At 39.4% G+C, this 14,424-nt stretch overlaps 1 protein-coding gene across 1 annotated transcript in view; it reads left to right on the forward strand.

The window, feature by feature from the left end:
• LOC309415461 (zinc finger protein 366-like) overlaps positions 1 to 14,424 on the forward strand; it is a gene marked incomplete at both ends in the record, with an annotated part of 31,608 nt that overhangs the window by 12,067 nt on the left and 5,117 nt on the right. Inside the window, 2 exons of the mRNA XM_082012995.1 lie at positions 7,410 to 8,731; positions 10,900 to 11,091. Of these exons, the coding sequence (XP_081869121.1) occupies positions 7,410 to 8,731; positions 10,900 to 11,091 (1,514 nt within the window). The remainder of the gene's footprint in view (positions 1 to 7,409; positions 8,732 to 10,899; positions 11,092 to 14,424) is intronic.

The raw sequence follows: 14,424 nt of genomic DNA on the forward strand, positions 1-14,424 counted from the left end.
TATTAGAAGAAATACCAAAGTAACTATACTCCTGTAAAGTGTTCATAATATCTTGCTCCCTGAAAAATGAGTACAAAACCAAGTTACACATCTATCCAAGATGATTCCAAAAGCCACTCTATAGGCAGTGCAGGCAAGTAGGCATGTTTCCTAAATTTCTGCATTTCCTAGCTAAAATAAAACAAAATTATATAAGTAAAAATGTTAAAATTTGGGAATAACAAAGGCAATGCAGGGAAGGTATTTCTATTGCAGAGTTTTCTGAGAGAAGACTCCTTTCTCTGTATTGGTGTTATCTCTCAGACAATATTAATGCAACTACACTGCATAGGAAGTCCTTAGAGCAGAAGGAATATCTAAAATGACCAAACTTCAAACATGAAGCAAAGAAGACATGTCAAAACAGAGTCAATGAAGGTAAAAGTGATTATTTAATTCATAAGATATCTTTGAAAGTTCATTCCTTGTTGCATCTGTTTACTGTGTCATGTTAAGCTGTTTAAATGCACCAGATTTTTTAATCAATTAGGTTTCTTGGGTGTGTGATTGCATGATTTCCATTAAGTTTGTCTGCAAAGGTTACCATCTATTAAAATATTGTCTCAGAATATAAGTTATTTTTTCATATGTATACAATACACTTGTCAAAAGTATGGCATAGGTGGGTTCATATCTCATTGGACAACAGAACCCATAACAAATAACATGGGAAATTTTGGAGGATAGTTTCAGGGTTCATTGGAAGTCTTTCATGAGCCTTAGCAAGCTCTAATTATGCCCTAGGCAGTTACCAAGGTTATCAGTTTTCCTTTACCAAGTACTTGCTGAGAAAGAAAAACAAATTTGCTGATGGAAAGAAGTTTTATCCTGAAGCCTGATATGAGCAGATGAAGGTAATTTCCCAGGGAGAAGTGAAAAGACACCGAGCTCCTCAGTAATATCATACTGAGAATGTAAGAAGAAAAAACCTGATCTGGTCCACTTCTCATTTTCAGTCATTCCAGGTCATTTTCATGAACAATTGTTTACTTGTTTCCAATTCTATTAATGACAGTAATCCAAAAGGGGAAGAGCAATATTTATGGCAATATCTTTATCTTGATAGTGTTCTGCATTTGAGCAGACATATCTGTCTCATAAAAAGCATGGGACAAGAAGCCTTATCTGAGAAGACAACTAAGCTGATGGTTAAATCATGGACTTCATTTGACACCAGGTCAACATGTATTTGAGAGTGAGAAAACAAGTGTTTGTAGAAGTGGTATTGGAAAAGATTTGACTAAACTCCACAATGGCTACTATTCCCAGCTCAGGCCTGTTTTTTTCTAAGGCTTCCCCAAAGTTTGTTTCCCTAGTCAGTATCTACACTCATTGATTTTGGATACTTGCCCTAAACCTATGTTTATTTTTGCAAGGTAGTTTTTCTGTCTTCTCCTGTCTCCACACCATGGCAGGAAAAGTGCTGTCTTCATTTAAAATGTAAATAAACTTTTAGGTTAACTTCAAATAATGTAGTATAAGGACATCAAGGCTAATTTGGATTTATTACCATATACTCAGCTTATATATAACATCTACTCAGTTTATATACTCGGCTTGAGTATGTTATAATACACTCAGTATATGTTACTGGAGTTCACTTTTCAAATTTATATGCTTGAAATATGGATATTTATTCCTGGAGAACATGGATGGAAAACACACCTGCCATGGACTTCTCCAAAGAATATGAGAGTAGAGTTGACACTGATTTTAGAAATGTTCTGGTATGGGTTTGAACATGACCTTTTACCTTTTGCCCTCCTCTAATGACTATAGTCACTCAAGCCTAGAGTAAATAAAATATATTAATTTGAAAAAAACTATACAAATAATGCATTATTGAATAACAATTGCAGTTTGAGTCAATATCTAGTGGACCTAGTGTTGAAATAACTCTAAATTTTTTGAGCATATTTAGAACTTCTGCATCATTCACGAAAGCAGCACCTAAACCCAAAAATCTGACTGTGCAAATGACAAGCAGGTGCATGGATTTTACAGATATGGAACATTATTACCACCTAGTCCAACTTCTTACTCAAGATGGACCATAAAATCAGCAAAACAGACAAGACATAGGTAAAAACATCCACATTATTGTTTTCCAACTCTCCAAAATGATGACATTCCCAGTAGAAAAGGAATGGCAACATTATTGCATGACTTCACTCACACACTGGGGACAGCAGAAAAGAAGTGGAACAGGAAGAAAAAAGGGGCTTATGGAGGGTTCATGCTGCCATTGAAATAAACTAGCAGGGAAAATGATAAGGAGGAATCAGATGTGTACTAACTGAAAATACTTGGTTACCCGTAATGGATACATTCATGTTTTTACAGGTATTCCTGGCATTTTCAAAGTATGACAACTAAATCAAAGTAGCCTAGATTCATAGGGAACACTGCTTCACTACGGAAATGAAATGAATTCACCACAGTAAAGACCCTTTGGTCAGATCCCAAGACTGATGAGAGTTTTGCATAAATAGCAAATGAGTGAAAACTAAGTAAAGAATTTGGTGCTTAGTTCAACAGCTGCACAACTGAATACATTTAAAACTAAAACCGATTTGGAAATGTGAACTGAATGAAGGAGATCCCATTAAACCTGTTAAGATAACCATAATCATCTCTATAATACAGTTTACAGAAGTCAGTGATTGAAAAAAACCAGCTGGTTGTTCAATAAGGGTGAAGCTTTCCAAATGCTCAACTTCAGCTCAAGACATGTAATAGTGTGTCATTTGTCACTGATCCTCACCACATCCAATACAGAAACAGCCGTTACATTTCATTCTTTCCTTATAGCTGCCAATATTTCAGGCCCCAAGACGACAGCAGAAATGCACTTCTACAGAGCACGGTTTCTACAGTCATACATGTTCAATTAAATGTGGAATTTGTCTTGCAGCTAAGAGAAGCTGTTCAGCCTATTCAGCTACCTTTAGGCTTCATACACTTTCCTCTGTTTAATCTTCTGAAATAGCAAACACAAGTGCAAACCTCCTAATAATAGCAGCCCATTTCCCTTTGCCAAAGGGTACATATCACTTTCACTCATTTTGGTCTCATCTCTGGTTTTACCATTGTCTTGCCCAAGAGCAAAATCAGAACAGTAGTAGTCACTGTTTAAGCTTGAGGAACTTCATAACCTCACATTTTTATGGCCGGACTTATTGTTAGTCTATAGACAGAAGGCAGTTTCATACAGGAAGCAGAATCTTGGTTCTACTGAAGCCTAAAGAAAATTTGCTGTTGGCTTCAGTACAGAGTATTAATGGGAGACTGTAACAACGCATATGCTTGTAGAGCGAATAGCATGCTTTACATCCTTTTAAAAATCCTTTGTCTGTAGAAATACTATAAGTGGTGATGAGAAAGTAAACGATGATTCATATTCTGTATTAAACTCTCTTCCTCTTTCATGGAAGTTAACATCATTAACTGCTGCATAGATATTCTATTGTGGGAATACCTCAACAGCTATCTGAACTCACCATAGCCTGTCTTGTCTTTTTTTTTTGAAAGTGCAGGGAGAGAGATCATTCGTGGTTCTATTTTTCAAAATAGTTTATTTCCAAATAGGTTTATTTACGTAAAGAAAGAAACTGTGAGGATGCCTGTCTGTTCTAAAGATATTAAGTCTTTAATAAGCTCTGAAGTGCTAGGTTTCGGGTTTATTTTATGCTTAAGTGCCGATACAGCATGGCAACCTCTGTCTCAGTAAGCTTCCCAGACCAAATTTTCAAAACTGAGGAGCTGAAATACTACTGGTAAGTGCTATAATTTTTAATGTCTATCCAGATTTAAACTATCCTCAATGTTTAGAAACACACACCACTGTGCTGCCTAGCGTTACATTTTAAATGCCAAGTACTGAAGAAAGAAAGAATTTTTAAGGTGCTTATATAGGAAAAACAAAAGGTCCCTAGGAAATATTGAAAACAAAAATTATTCAGTTCATTTTATCTTTCCTCAATTAATTTCTACATCATAGGTTTTGGCAGATTGAAGGGGAAAAAGAAGCAGCAAGGTGATCCATATTTAAACTGCAAATTGGTAATTTCCCTCCCCTTTTAGGTGCTCTTTTGTTGGATTATATAGCACCTCTCCAATTGTGCTGGTCACTGACTTTTTAAACACTTTCCATTGTAGGCTTGGTCCCATGATGCGTGTGGCCGTGGACAGTGAAATAAACCCATACACCCAGTGAAAGCAGCCAAAGGTTAGTAGTAGAAGGAAATTATTTCTTTCTAGTAATTTTAAACAGTTCTACAGCCTCCGTCATAATTCTGTGTTCCAGAAAGATTGAAATTTTGCATAAAACAGGCTGTGGAAGAAGGGAGTAATGGGCAGCCAAGAGACAAGAGAGAAATTAGACATAATTTGTCACATAGACATAATAATGTCACTTCTCTGTATTTGTGGCAACATTTGAATAATCTAACAAAAGCAGTAAATAACATAGCTGGGTTCTCAATTGCTATGGGCTTTCTGAAGCATTATATGCCCGTATTGCTGGGAAAGAATCAGATACACAGGATGAAAGATGGTTGAGGGACAGGCCCGTACTTTGAAGGGAAGATTTTGGTCTACAGTCATATTTATGTTCAAATTGGGTGAGTTTAACTCTGCTTGAAATGAATTTTGGAAAAAAACCTTTTTCCCCTTTTGGAAAGAAACTGAATCTTTTTCAGTATTCAGAGGATTCCCTTGCCCTTCTCCCTTCTTAATAAGTCAAGCCTTTGTACCCAAAGAGTCCTGAAGATCTAAGTGTTCCTTATTTTGCCCAGGCATTTAGGGTGACAAGGAAACATAGCAGAGTACATACTCCCTAACAATGCTCTCTGATGGAACATACATACTTATATATGTTTCATATATACGCATACACACACACAAATACAGTGTATATAAGTAGTGTGTATATATATGTATACTATTTCCAGTCAGTGAGCTAGGGACTGAAAGTCACATCCCTGTACAATTAGTATATACTTGTCACAGTTGTAAGCAATTGTTTTTTAGCCTTTTCCACTATCATGGGTGTTGTTTTGAATCATCAGTTTAGAGATCCTACAATTTTTGCTTCAATTACTACTCCTTCTTTGTGCATTGATTGACCCCTTTGTCTAAATTTTCCATCCTAAGATTCTGTCACTGAGCCTTTGGCTTCACACAGTATCTCAAAGATAATTCCACAGTCTGCCCTGCTAGAAAGAAGTAATCTGTTTGCAAGCAGGTTTTTAAGATTCTTGTCCACAGCCTAACTAGGTCACAGATATGTGCTTTTATCTATCTTTAGAAGAAGGTTTATCCAACACAGGGCTTCCTGAAAAAGACACATGAGTGTCTTTAGTACTCCAACCACCTTCATGCTCTCTACCCAGCATTTCCAAGAACGGTGTTATAAATAGCATCAACATGTCACAGGTGACAGAGGAAAAATATGTCTAGTTTTCCAACTTAACTTCTGTCTGGTTGCATAGATGCAGGTACACAAACACACACACATATTCAGATCAGTGCGTCCCTCAGGAGGACTACAAGGATGTTGTGAGGTTATGCAGGGAGAAAATTAGAAGGGACAAAGTCTGGTTAGAAATTAATCTGGCTACTGCCACAAAAGACAATAAAAAATGTTTCTATCAATGCATTAGCAACAAAAACAGGGCTAAGAAGAATCTCCATCCTTTATAGGATGCGGGGGGGAATATTGTCATCAAGGATGACGAAACGCTGAGGTATTTAATGCCTTCTTTGCCTCAGTCTTTAATAGTGAGACCAGTTGTTCTCGGGCTACCCAGCCCCAGCTGGAAGTCAGAGACAAGGAGCAGAATGAAGCCCACATAATCCAAGGGGAAATGGTTAGCAACCTGCTACACCACTTAGAGACGCACAAGTCTGTGGGGCCAGGTGTAGTGAGGGAGCTAGTGGAAGTGCTCATTAAGCCACTTTCTATCATTTATCAGCAGTCCTGGCTAACCAGGGAGGTCCCAGTTGACTGGAGGTTAGCAAATGTGATGCCCATCTACAAATAGGGCAAGAAGGAGGATCTGGGGAACTACAAGCCTGTCAGTCTGACCTTGGTGACAGGGAAGGTTATGGAGCAGATCATCTCAGATCACGTCAGCCAGGGGAGGTTTTGAATGGATATTAAGAAAAATGTCTTCACCTAAAGGGTTATCAAGCATTGTAACAGACTGCCCAGGGAAGTGGTTGAGTCCTGGAGATATTTAAATGACATGTAGACGTGGCGCTTAGGGACATGATTTAGTGGTGAACTTGTCAGTGTGAGGTTTACGGTTGGACTCAATGACCTTAAAGGTCTTTTCCAGCCTAAATTATTCTATGACTCTAGAAAGCCAAGGCAAAAGGTAGCAGCCTTATTTAGGATGAACCAAAATTTGTAACCAATATTTTAGATGAACTCCAAATTCAGGAGAAGCTCCCTATATGATCAGTGGAGCATAAAAATTTGCCAGAAGAAAATTATTATTCTGCTTTGTCATGTTGTAGCACTAGAAAGCCTCAGACCATTCTTAGGTGTCAATTACTCTGAACACCTGGGGGGTTGTTGATATTAATTCTATATTTAGTTTTATAGTGGAGATTTTACCCACCTATCTAGAAACAAAAAACCCCTAGATTAAGTCTACAAAACTGAATGTAGTTTGGAGAGTCATCAAAGGTCTTTCCTCCCCAAATCTGCCAGGTAAATATCTCTGGGATTAAAACAAAGAAAATAAATTAATCTCCACCTTCTTATTACAATACAAAGTGAGAGAAGCCAGGAAACATGGCGCAAAACCTGATGGTACACAGTGTCCTTAGATCACTTGGCCATTGTTTTCTCTCACAGCAGCACATGTTAATGATACAAAGAAGCTTAACATTTTTTGGCTTTGGCTTTTCGTGTCACAACCGTTATAAATGTGCACATTATTGTTTGTATTGCCATATCCTTCAGATGCACCGCCAATTTCTAGAGCCTGTGCATGCACAGCCAGGGACAGGATTTTGCCCACATGTAGCCTGGATGAATTAAATTAAGAAGAAACATTGCCATACAGATTCAGCTGCCAAGTAGTGTGTCATGGTACAGCATGTTTATGTTGCAAAGATGTTGTATGGGTCAAACTTGATTTAAACCACCAATTCTACCACAGGAAGACCAAAGATTCTTTGTTCTTCACTAACCAATTTAATTCTGTTTTAAAAGGTCTTTTTCTTGTATGGGCCTAAGACAATCTTAGTTGCATTTAGTTAAAAAAAACTCAGCGACATCCAAAACAATGAAATAGTCAATAAAATGTTAAACCCAGAAACAGAAAGAAATAGAGATTTGGTTTTTCACTTATTTTAAGGAATTTGGGCAACACAGAAAAAATCAAATATGAAGAATGAAGAAACAAGTTTTAATGTGGACAATACCCGAGCCTCTCCCTTCTCCCGCTGCCTGCAGCCGCTGAGCCCTGTTACAAAGCCACACAGAACAATACCATTTGGTGAAGAATTCAGACCGCACCTCTCACATTTCCGCTATGGCTCTCCTCCTCTTGGAGACATGGAAACATTTCAGGTGTCCTTGGAAGGAGGGTCTCGGAAACGCAAGAGCATGCCAACAAAAATGCCTCCTATCGCCCTCGAGGGTTCCTCATCACCACCAGACAGACCTGAAGATCACAATGACTTAGGCTCTTCCAGTCTCCCCTTGGTGTTCCAACAGCCAGCACAGGCCAAGTACAGTTCCCAGATGATTGACCTCTGCAACTTAGGTTTTCAGTTCTACAGAACTCTGGAGCACTTTGGAGCCAAGCCAATTAAGCAAGAACCAGTGAAGCCCAACATGACATGGCCTAGTAGCCCAGCGTTCATGCAGGCTCCTTACCCATATTATCCTAAAGTCCACCCTGGCTTAATGTTTCCTTTTATTGTGCCACCAAACTTTCATTTCAGGAACCCCTTTCAAATGAAAAGACCTCCAGAGCCACCTTTCCGGAGGGCTGAAGTAAGGGAAAGTGGTGAAAATAAACAGAAAGTGGAAAGAGTAGATGTCAACCTCCAGATAGATGACAGTTACTATGTTGATGTGGGTGGTGAACAGAAACGCTGGCAATGTCCCATGTGTGAGAAGTCCTATACATCCAAGTACAATTTGGTGACCCATATCCTGGGGCACAGTGGCATTAAGCCACATGCTTGCACCCGATGTGGCAAGCTTTTCAAACAGCTGAGCCACTTGCACACGCATATGTTGACACACCAGGGCACTCGGCCTCATAAGTGCCAAGTGTGCCACAAGGCTTTCACTCAAACCAGCCACCTTAAGAGACATATGATGCAACACAGTGACATCAAGCCTTACAACTGCAGGATCTGTGGCAGAGGTTTTGCCTACCCCAGCGAGCTGAAAGCACATGAGTCTAAGCATGAGAGTGGCCGAGAGAACATTTGTGTGGAGTGTGGTCTGGACTTCCCAACCCTGGCCCAGCTGAAGAGACACTTAACAACCCACCGTGGCCCTATACAGTACAATTGCACTGAATGCGATAAGACCTTCCAGTACCCAAGTCAGCTGCAAAACCACATGATGAAGCACAAAGACATCCGCCCATACATCTGCACTGAATGCGGCATGGAGTTTGTGCAGCCCCACCATCTCAAACAGCACTCCCTGACTCACAAGGTAAGCCAGCACGCGTTGCGCTTGCGCCTTGCACCGCAAGGTAGCGCAAGGATTACGGGCTACTAAAGATACCTGTACGTACCTCCTTGGAAAGAAGGTCATCAGTCTATAGCAAGTCTATAGCTGGCAAACCCTCTGCCAGCCGGGGAGTTTTACGCAGGGCAAAAGCCCCAGCAGCGCTGGCAACAGCAGAAGCTCGACGTCTCTGTCAGTCTTAAGAAAGCACACACAAAATCCGCTGTGTTATAAACAAGAGTTCAGTTAAGCCACCTGTTTTACTTCCCAAAACCGTATTCACATCCCTTGGTTTCTGGGTTTTATCCTCAGAATGACCTTCTGTAACATAACATGACTTTGTAGAGCTGTATATATAGCCCCCAAATTTTAACAGAAATTTTCTGCTGAAAACCGGTTCTATAGCTTTGCTCCCTTAATTGGTAAGTAGGTGGATTTGCAGTAGACTGTACGTACGTAGCAAAAGAAAGTAAATTGTTACTCATCACATATTGAAGAATCATTATAATGAGACATTTAGGAAAAAAAAAAAGAAAAGAAAAATTCCCCTTCATGCATAACTTATGCAGAATACCAGTTAATAAAAGTGGACAAGCAGGACTGTAATCCCAGCCCATTCGTATCAAGTGGCAGTCTTGCCGCTGCTGACAGCAATGACAGCAGGGTGGGTTTAGGCTAGGAGCGGGCTTTGGAACACACCCGGAAAGGTCACTTTCAAAAATAGGAAAAGTGTCACTGTTCCATTCAAGAATGTCTGGAACTAGCTTACCCACCTTTACAAAAATGTTGTTAAGACAAGTCAAAACCCCACACTTTTGATAAAAATTTGCTTCCAGCTTTGCGTATTTTTCCTTTAACACTTCAATTTTGGCTTTTATATGAAAAAAAATTAAAAATACTGAAAGTTACAGCATTTCAGTCTTATAGACATATTTTCTTTTAAAAACCAACAACCTCTACTTCCACATTTGCTATTTCTTCCCTACTACATGATTGTAATTTCTGGTCTTTTTGGAGATTCCCTAATCTTTGAATTTGCCATGCAAAATTCTACTAATTTAAGACTTGGTAGTTTTTTGTCACAGGAAATGCAATGCCCCTGAGCCTTTAGAGAGCTTCTGCTTCTTTGTCCACAGCTGCAGGTGGATTCAGCTGTGAACATAATTAACCATACTTAGCTGACCAAATGCAGCCTTACATCAGATGGGCAGACCCTTAAAGGCCCTGTTGGTGTTCACAGTTTTAGCTTTGCAATTAACTGTGAAAACCACTGACTGGCACGAAACTAGAGATGTTTCAAGCCTTCTTTGTAATGGGGGCCTGCAGGAGGACTAATCACTCTTGGCACTGCACTAGTAAATCCTCATTACCTTCAGCAACTTCTACTCAAACTCTTAAAGTGTTAGTGGTAAATGCATTGGTTTTCATAGCGTCTAAGTGACATTTTGAGAAGGTGGCCGTTACACCACACGGGTGTGAGCAAGAGTATTGAATTATGCATTAGTAAATTGATTGGATAGCATAAAAGGTTCTAGAGATGCTCTGTAAAACCAGATCAAATGAGATCACCCCCGGTAGGGTTAATGCAAGTCCCACTAGGAGGGAACAGTTTTTTCTCTTCATTGAATGTAATATGTATATCTTTATTCAGTAACATGGCTTGACTACTTCTCAGTTACTTTAGATTATTTTCTATAGCTTTCTTCAAAATAAGGCTATGCCTTTTTTAGAAGCCAGTGACTTTAAATTATCAAAGGCAAGCACTACTTTAGCCTCTTAACTGGTGAGCTTTTATTCTTGGTCAGTAAGTGTACATTTTTGACCAATATTTTACATAAGCAGCTAAGTAGGACCGAGAAGCTCTGCTGGTGACTGACTCATTGATTTGTAAACTTTCTGATGGAAACAAAACTCATTATTTCCTTAAGCTTACACTTTGTCCTCCTTCTCTGCTTCTCAGATTCTTGTAAGAATTTGCCAAGAAAAAAACCACATAAGTATCTATTACTTGAGCAAATGATGTTAAAAGTGAAATAATGTATTACCTGTTTTGCTAATACAGAATGAATAATTCATATATTGCTGTACTGAAGATTAAACAATCGAGAACATTTTCCCTCTACAGAATTTTCCAATTTTTTCTTTTCTTCCAGGGTGTGAAAGAGCACAAATGTGGAATCTGTGGACGGGAATTCACTCTGCTGGCCAACATGAAGCGACATGTCCTGATCCACACAAATATCAGAGCCTATCAATGCCATTTGTGCTTCAAGAGCTTTGTGCAAAAGCAGACTCTCAAGGCCCACATGATTGTTCACTCTGATGTCAAACCCTTTAAATGCAAGGTAAGCACATTTGGTGGCAGAGGCATTAACCTACTGAATAGATCATTATTACGATCTTATCATCTTGCAATATGGTAGAATTAGAAAAACAAGACTTGCTAAGACATACTGTAGTTACATTTAAATTAGCACAAACCAGCCTGGTTTTATTTCTTTGTCCAGGTTCTGCTTATGTAGCACAAAATAATGGAGGTAAATCTCTGTGGTTTATTCCCTTCTTCAATATCAGTAACTTTCATCCTCAATTTTTTTGGTTTTTTGAGCATTTAAAGGGTGGTTTGAGGGCAATAAATATATCTGACATTTGCTTAGTACAGCCATCCAAACAGAAGTCTAAGTGCTTAATGGCTTGAAACACTGACTAAAACCATAGATCAAGTTGTGCACCCCAGAGAGGACCATGGAAAAGCAGCAGCCACAACTTCACACAGTGATGCTATGTGACAGTTCAGGGAAGGACTCAAAGAAAGCCACAGCAAAATACAACTGCAGAAGGGATTTCAATGGGCCAAGTGTAATTACCAACTGAAATTCAGGGCAGGACAGCAATGTCCTAACAAAACAGCCTCTGAGATCATATGGCCTTTTTAGGATACTATGTGAATTCCAGTTTGCTGCTTCCATCCAGCACATTGGAGGTTGACATTCCCCTTCCATCCTCTCCTCCCTCCCCATAAAACTTTGAGACTTTGGCTTTCTTGACATGCTCATCTCTAATATCTTCCTTATGAATTATTCATGTTTATTTTCTTACTGGGTCTTGGACACTACATCTGTTCCTTTTGCTGCCTATCTGGTTCATTACTGTAGTCATATATTGAGAAGTCAAAGGTTGTAGGTTTTATTCCCACCTTGACCTGCTGTAAGAGGGCTATAAATGCAGAGTGGAGCATATTACCCGGTTTATGCCTAAGTAACTGAAGATTGGCCTGGTAGCAATTTCTAGAACTCTTTCATCCAACATCTTTATGGGATTAAGTATTTTCTTAAAAGGAACATTTCACTGAGAAGCAGAGCTTGATGACAAATTTTAAATGGTATTATTTTCTCTTGAAAAATGTAGAATGTTAAAATGTCATAGGAAAATATGGCATTCACTTATATTTTTAATAGGAAAATGTCAAAATGAATATTTTTGACATCCTTATATTGCTTTGATAACTTTGTAACATTTCACTTTGAAAATATAACAGCAAAGTCTTTCAACTTCAGCATTTTATTTCATTTTAATTGATATCCTATTAAAATGTTATTTTTTTGTACTAGCACCTATGCCAGTCTATATTGATAAAATAATTTTTGTTACTCAAATGCTTGGTGGAGACTTTCATTCTTTGAGAACACCTGCAAACCTGTCTTTTACTTCCCATTTGGTCAAAGTCCTCCTCTGACTCCTCAAATTTCACAAAAGAAACTCAATGGTTTGATCAGCTGTTCTGGATGCAGTATCTGGACCCCCCCTATATTTTAGGTATGTTCAGATTAGCTGGAAGTTTGTGTTCTGGTTAGGGTTTGGTCATGACAGACTATTAAAACTTGCAGATGGCAATAACTTGAACAGGGAACTGGAGTACCACCAGTATGTTTTCCAGCCAGTAGCACCTACTTTCCTTACTTTTTTACTTCTCTGTCCCCACACAATGCTCCTAGGAGGAAAGAAACAAGTAAGCACAGTGAACCAGTTTCTCCTATGGCTGAAGGGGTATGAACGACCATCAGTGCTCCTGAACAGAGCAGAGATTGTAGCAATAAGCAAAGAGAGAATCAGGAATTGCTCTTTGGCATTAGAAATCCCTTGCCTCTCTGGCAGAGCCCTTGAAAGGCTTGAGCAAGTATTTCTGGCTGGTATTCAGAGGGTTAAGGCAATGACCAGATAGCAGCCTTTTGGCACCAAGCTCCTCCTCAGCAGAAGGAAGGATATAGCTGTATGAACAGCCTGCTTAACAATGGCTCACATGTCCCCGGGGAACCGCCTGCAAATAGATTTCATCTTGCTTTCTCTTGTACTTTTCAAAGCTTCCTGTTTTCTCACGGTCCTTTTGGACAGTTTACAGTCTTTCTCCCTCTCCCTCTCTCTTTGAGGAAAGGAACACCCTTCTTATGAAGAAAAAAAAAAAAGAAGAAGAAGAATGCAAGGGAAAGAGAGCACAGCAGTAGCCTTTCTACTTCGCCACATGCAATGGTTTTCTTTACCTTTTTCTCACAGCAAAAGAAAACATGAGGCTTTCCTATGTGTCTAATCACAGATAAGCACAGACTATCTGAAGTGAGGGAGTAGCAAATAGTTGTCCCTTCTGTTTCCTCATCCAACTGCAGCCTGGACTTGTGTTTGATTTTTCTCTGAAGAGTGAATTTCTATGTACCGTTTAAAGGCCTGAGCCTGTGCTGCCTTGTTTATTCCTGTTTAAAAAAAAAAACAACCAACACTGAAGAGTGCTGAAGGAGTTGCACCAACTGGTGCAATAGTGCTAACTCTGATTTGTAGAAGCTTCTATGAGATTTACAGTTGCTTTTAGGGCTGAAGTCAGCAATGTTTCAGATCTCCAATAAAGAATGCAATAAAGTTTTCTCTGGCCCAGCCAAATACACTTTGCAACGTATGTTTTGACTCCACTTCTTTCCCATCTAAAATCATGGGTTTGGATCAGGAGTCAAAACCAAAGAAAATGTGAGAGATAAGTACTTTGGGAAGAAACAAAACAAACTGACAAATCTAGAAGGGTAATACTTCATGTGGTGGCTTAGGAAGACAAAATCTAGTGTTGAACTAATTCAGCTTTTCTAGCAAACTGTACTAAGTCCATTTCACCAGCCAGTGCAACAAAGTGTGTTCAGCAGACTTGCAGCTGAGGTCTTTCTCTTCGGGGCTTGAGTTTTATTTTGTCTAAAGTAGACAGTCTAACAAAAGATCCACAAGTAAACCATGTTATTCCTGCTATCCCAAGATTTCTTGCATGAGCTTTGCATCTCCTAAGTGACCATCTCCCTGTGGTGCTCCATGGTGAGTTCTGCTGGAGCGCCTTCCCACGCAGTTGGCTCAGGGTCATCTTTCACACTCTGCTCATCAGTGCTCACACCCCTGCCCTGTCACAGAGAAATAAAATCTTGTACACCTTCCCAGGTTGGTCTGCAGACTCAGGCTGGTCTTTAAGCAGAAGCTGCGAACGCCAGCTAGCTCTGAGTTGCTACCTTCCAGCATGTGAGCCCCAAACCTGCTCCCTTCACCCTCTGGATCATGGACATTCATCTGAAAGTCATCTTGTGCCTTTTGAAAAGGATAGGTTACCCACAGAGCCATCACTCCAAAAAAACAATTTTAATGTCTGCATTTCT

This window comes from Phaethon aethereus (assembly GCF_964289735.1).
Source record: "Phaethon aethereus genome assembly, chromosome: Z".
NCBI lineage: Eukaryota > Metazoa > Chordata > Aves > Phaethontiformes > Phaethontidae > Phaethon > Phaethon aethereus.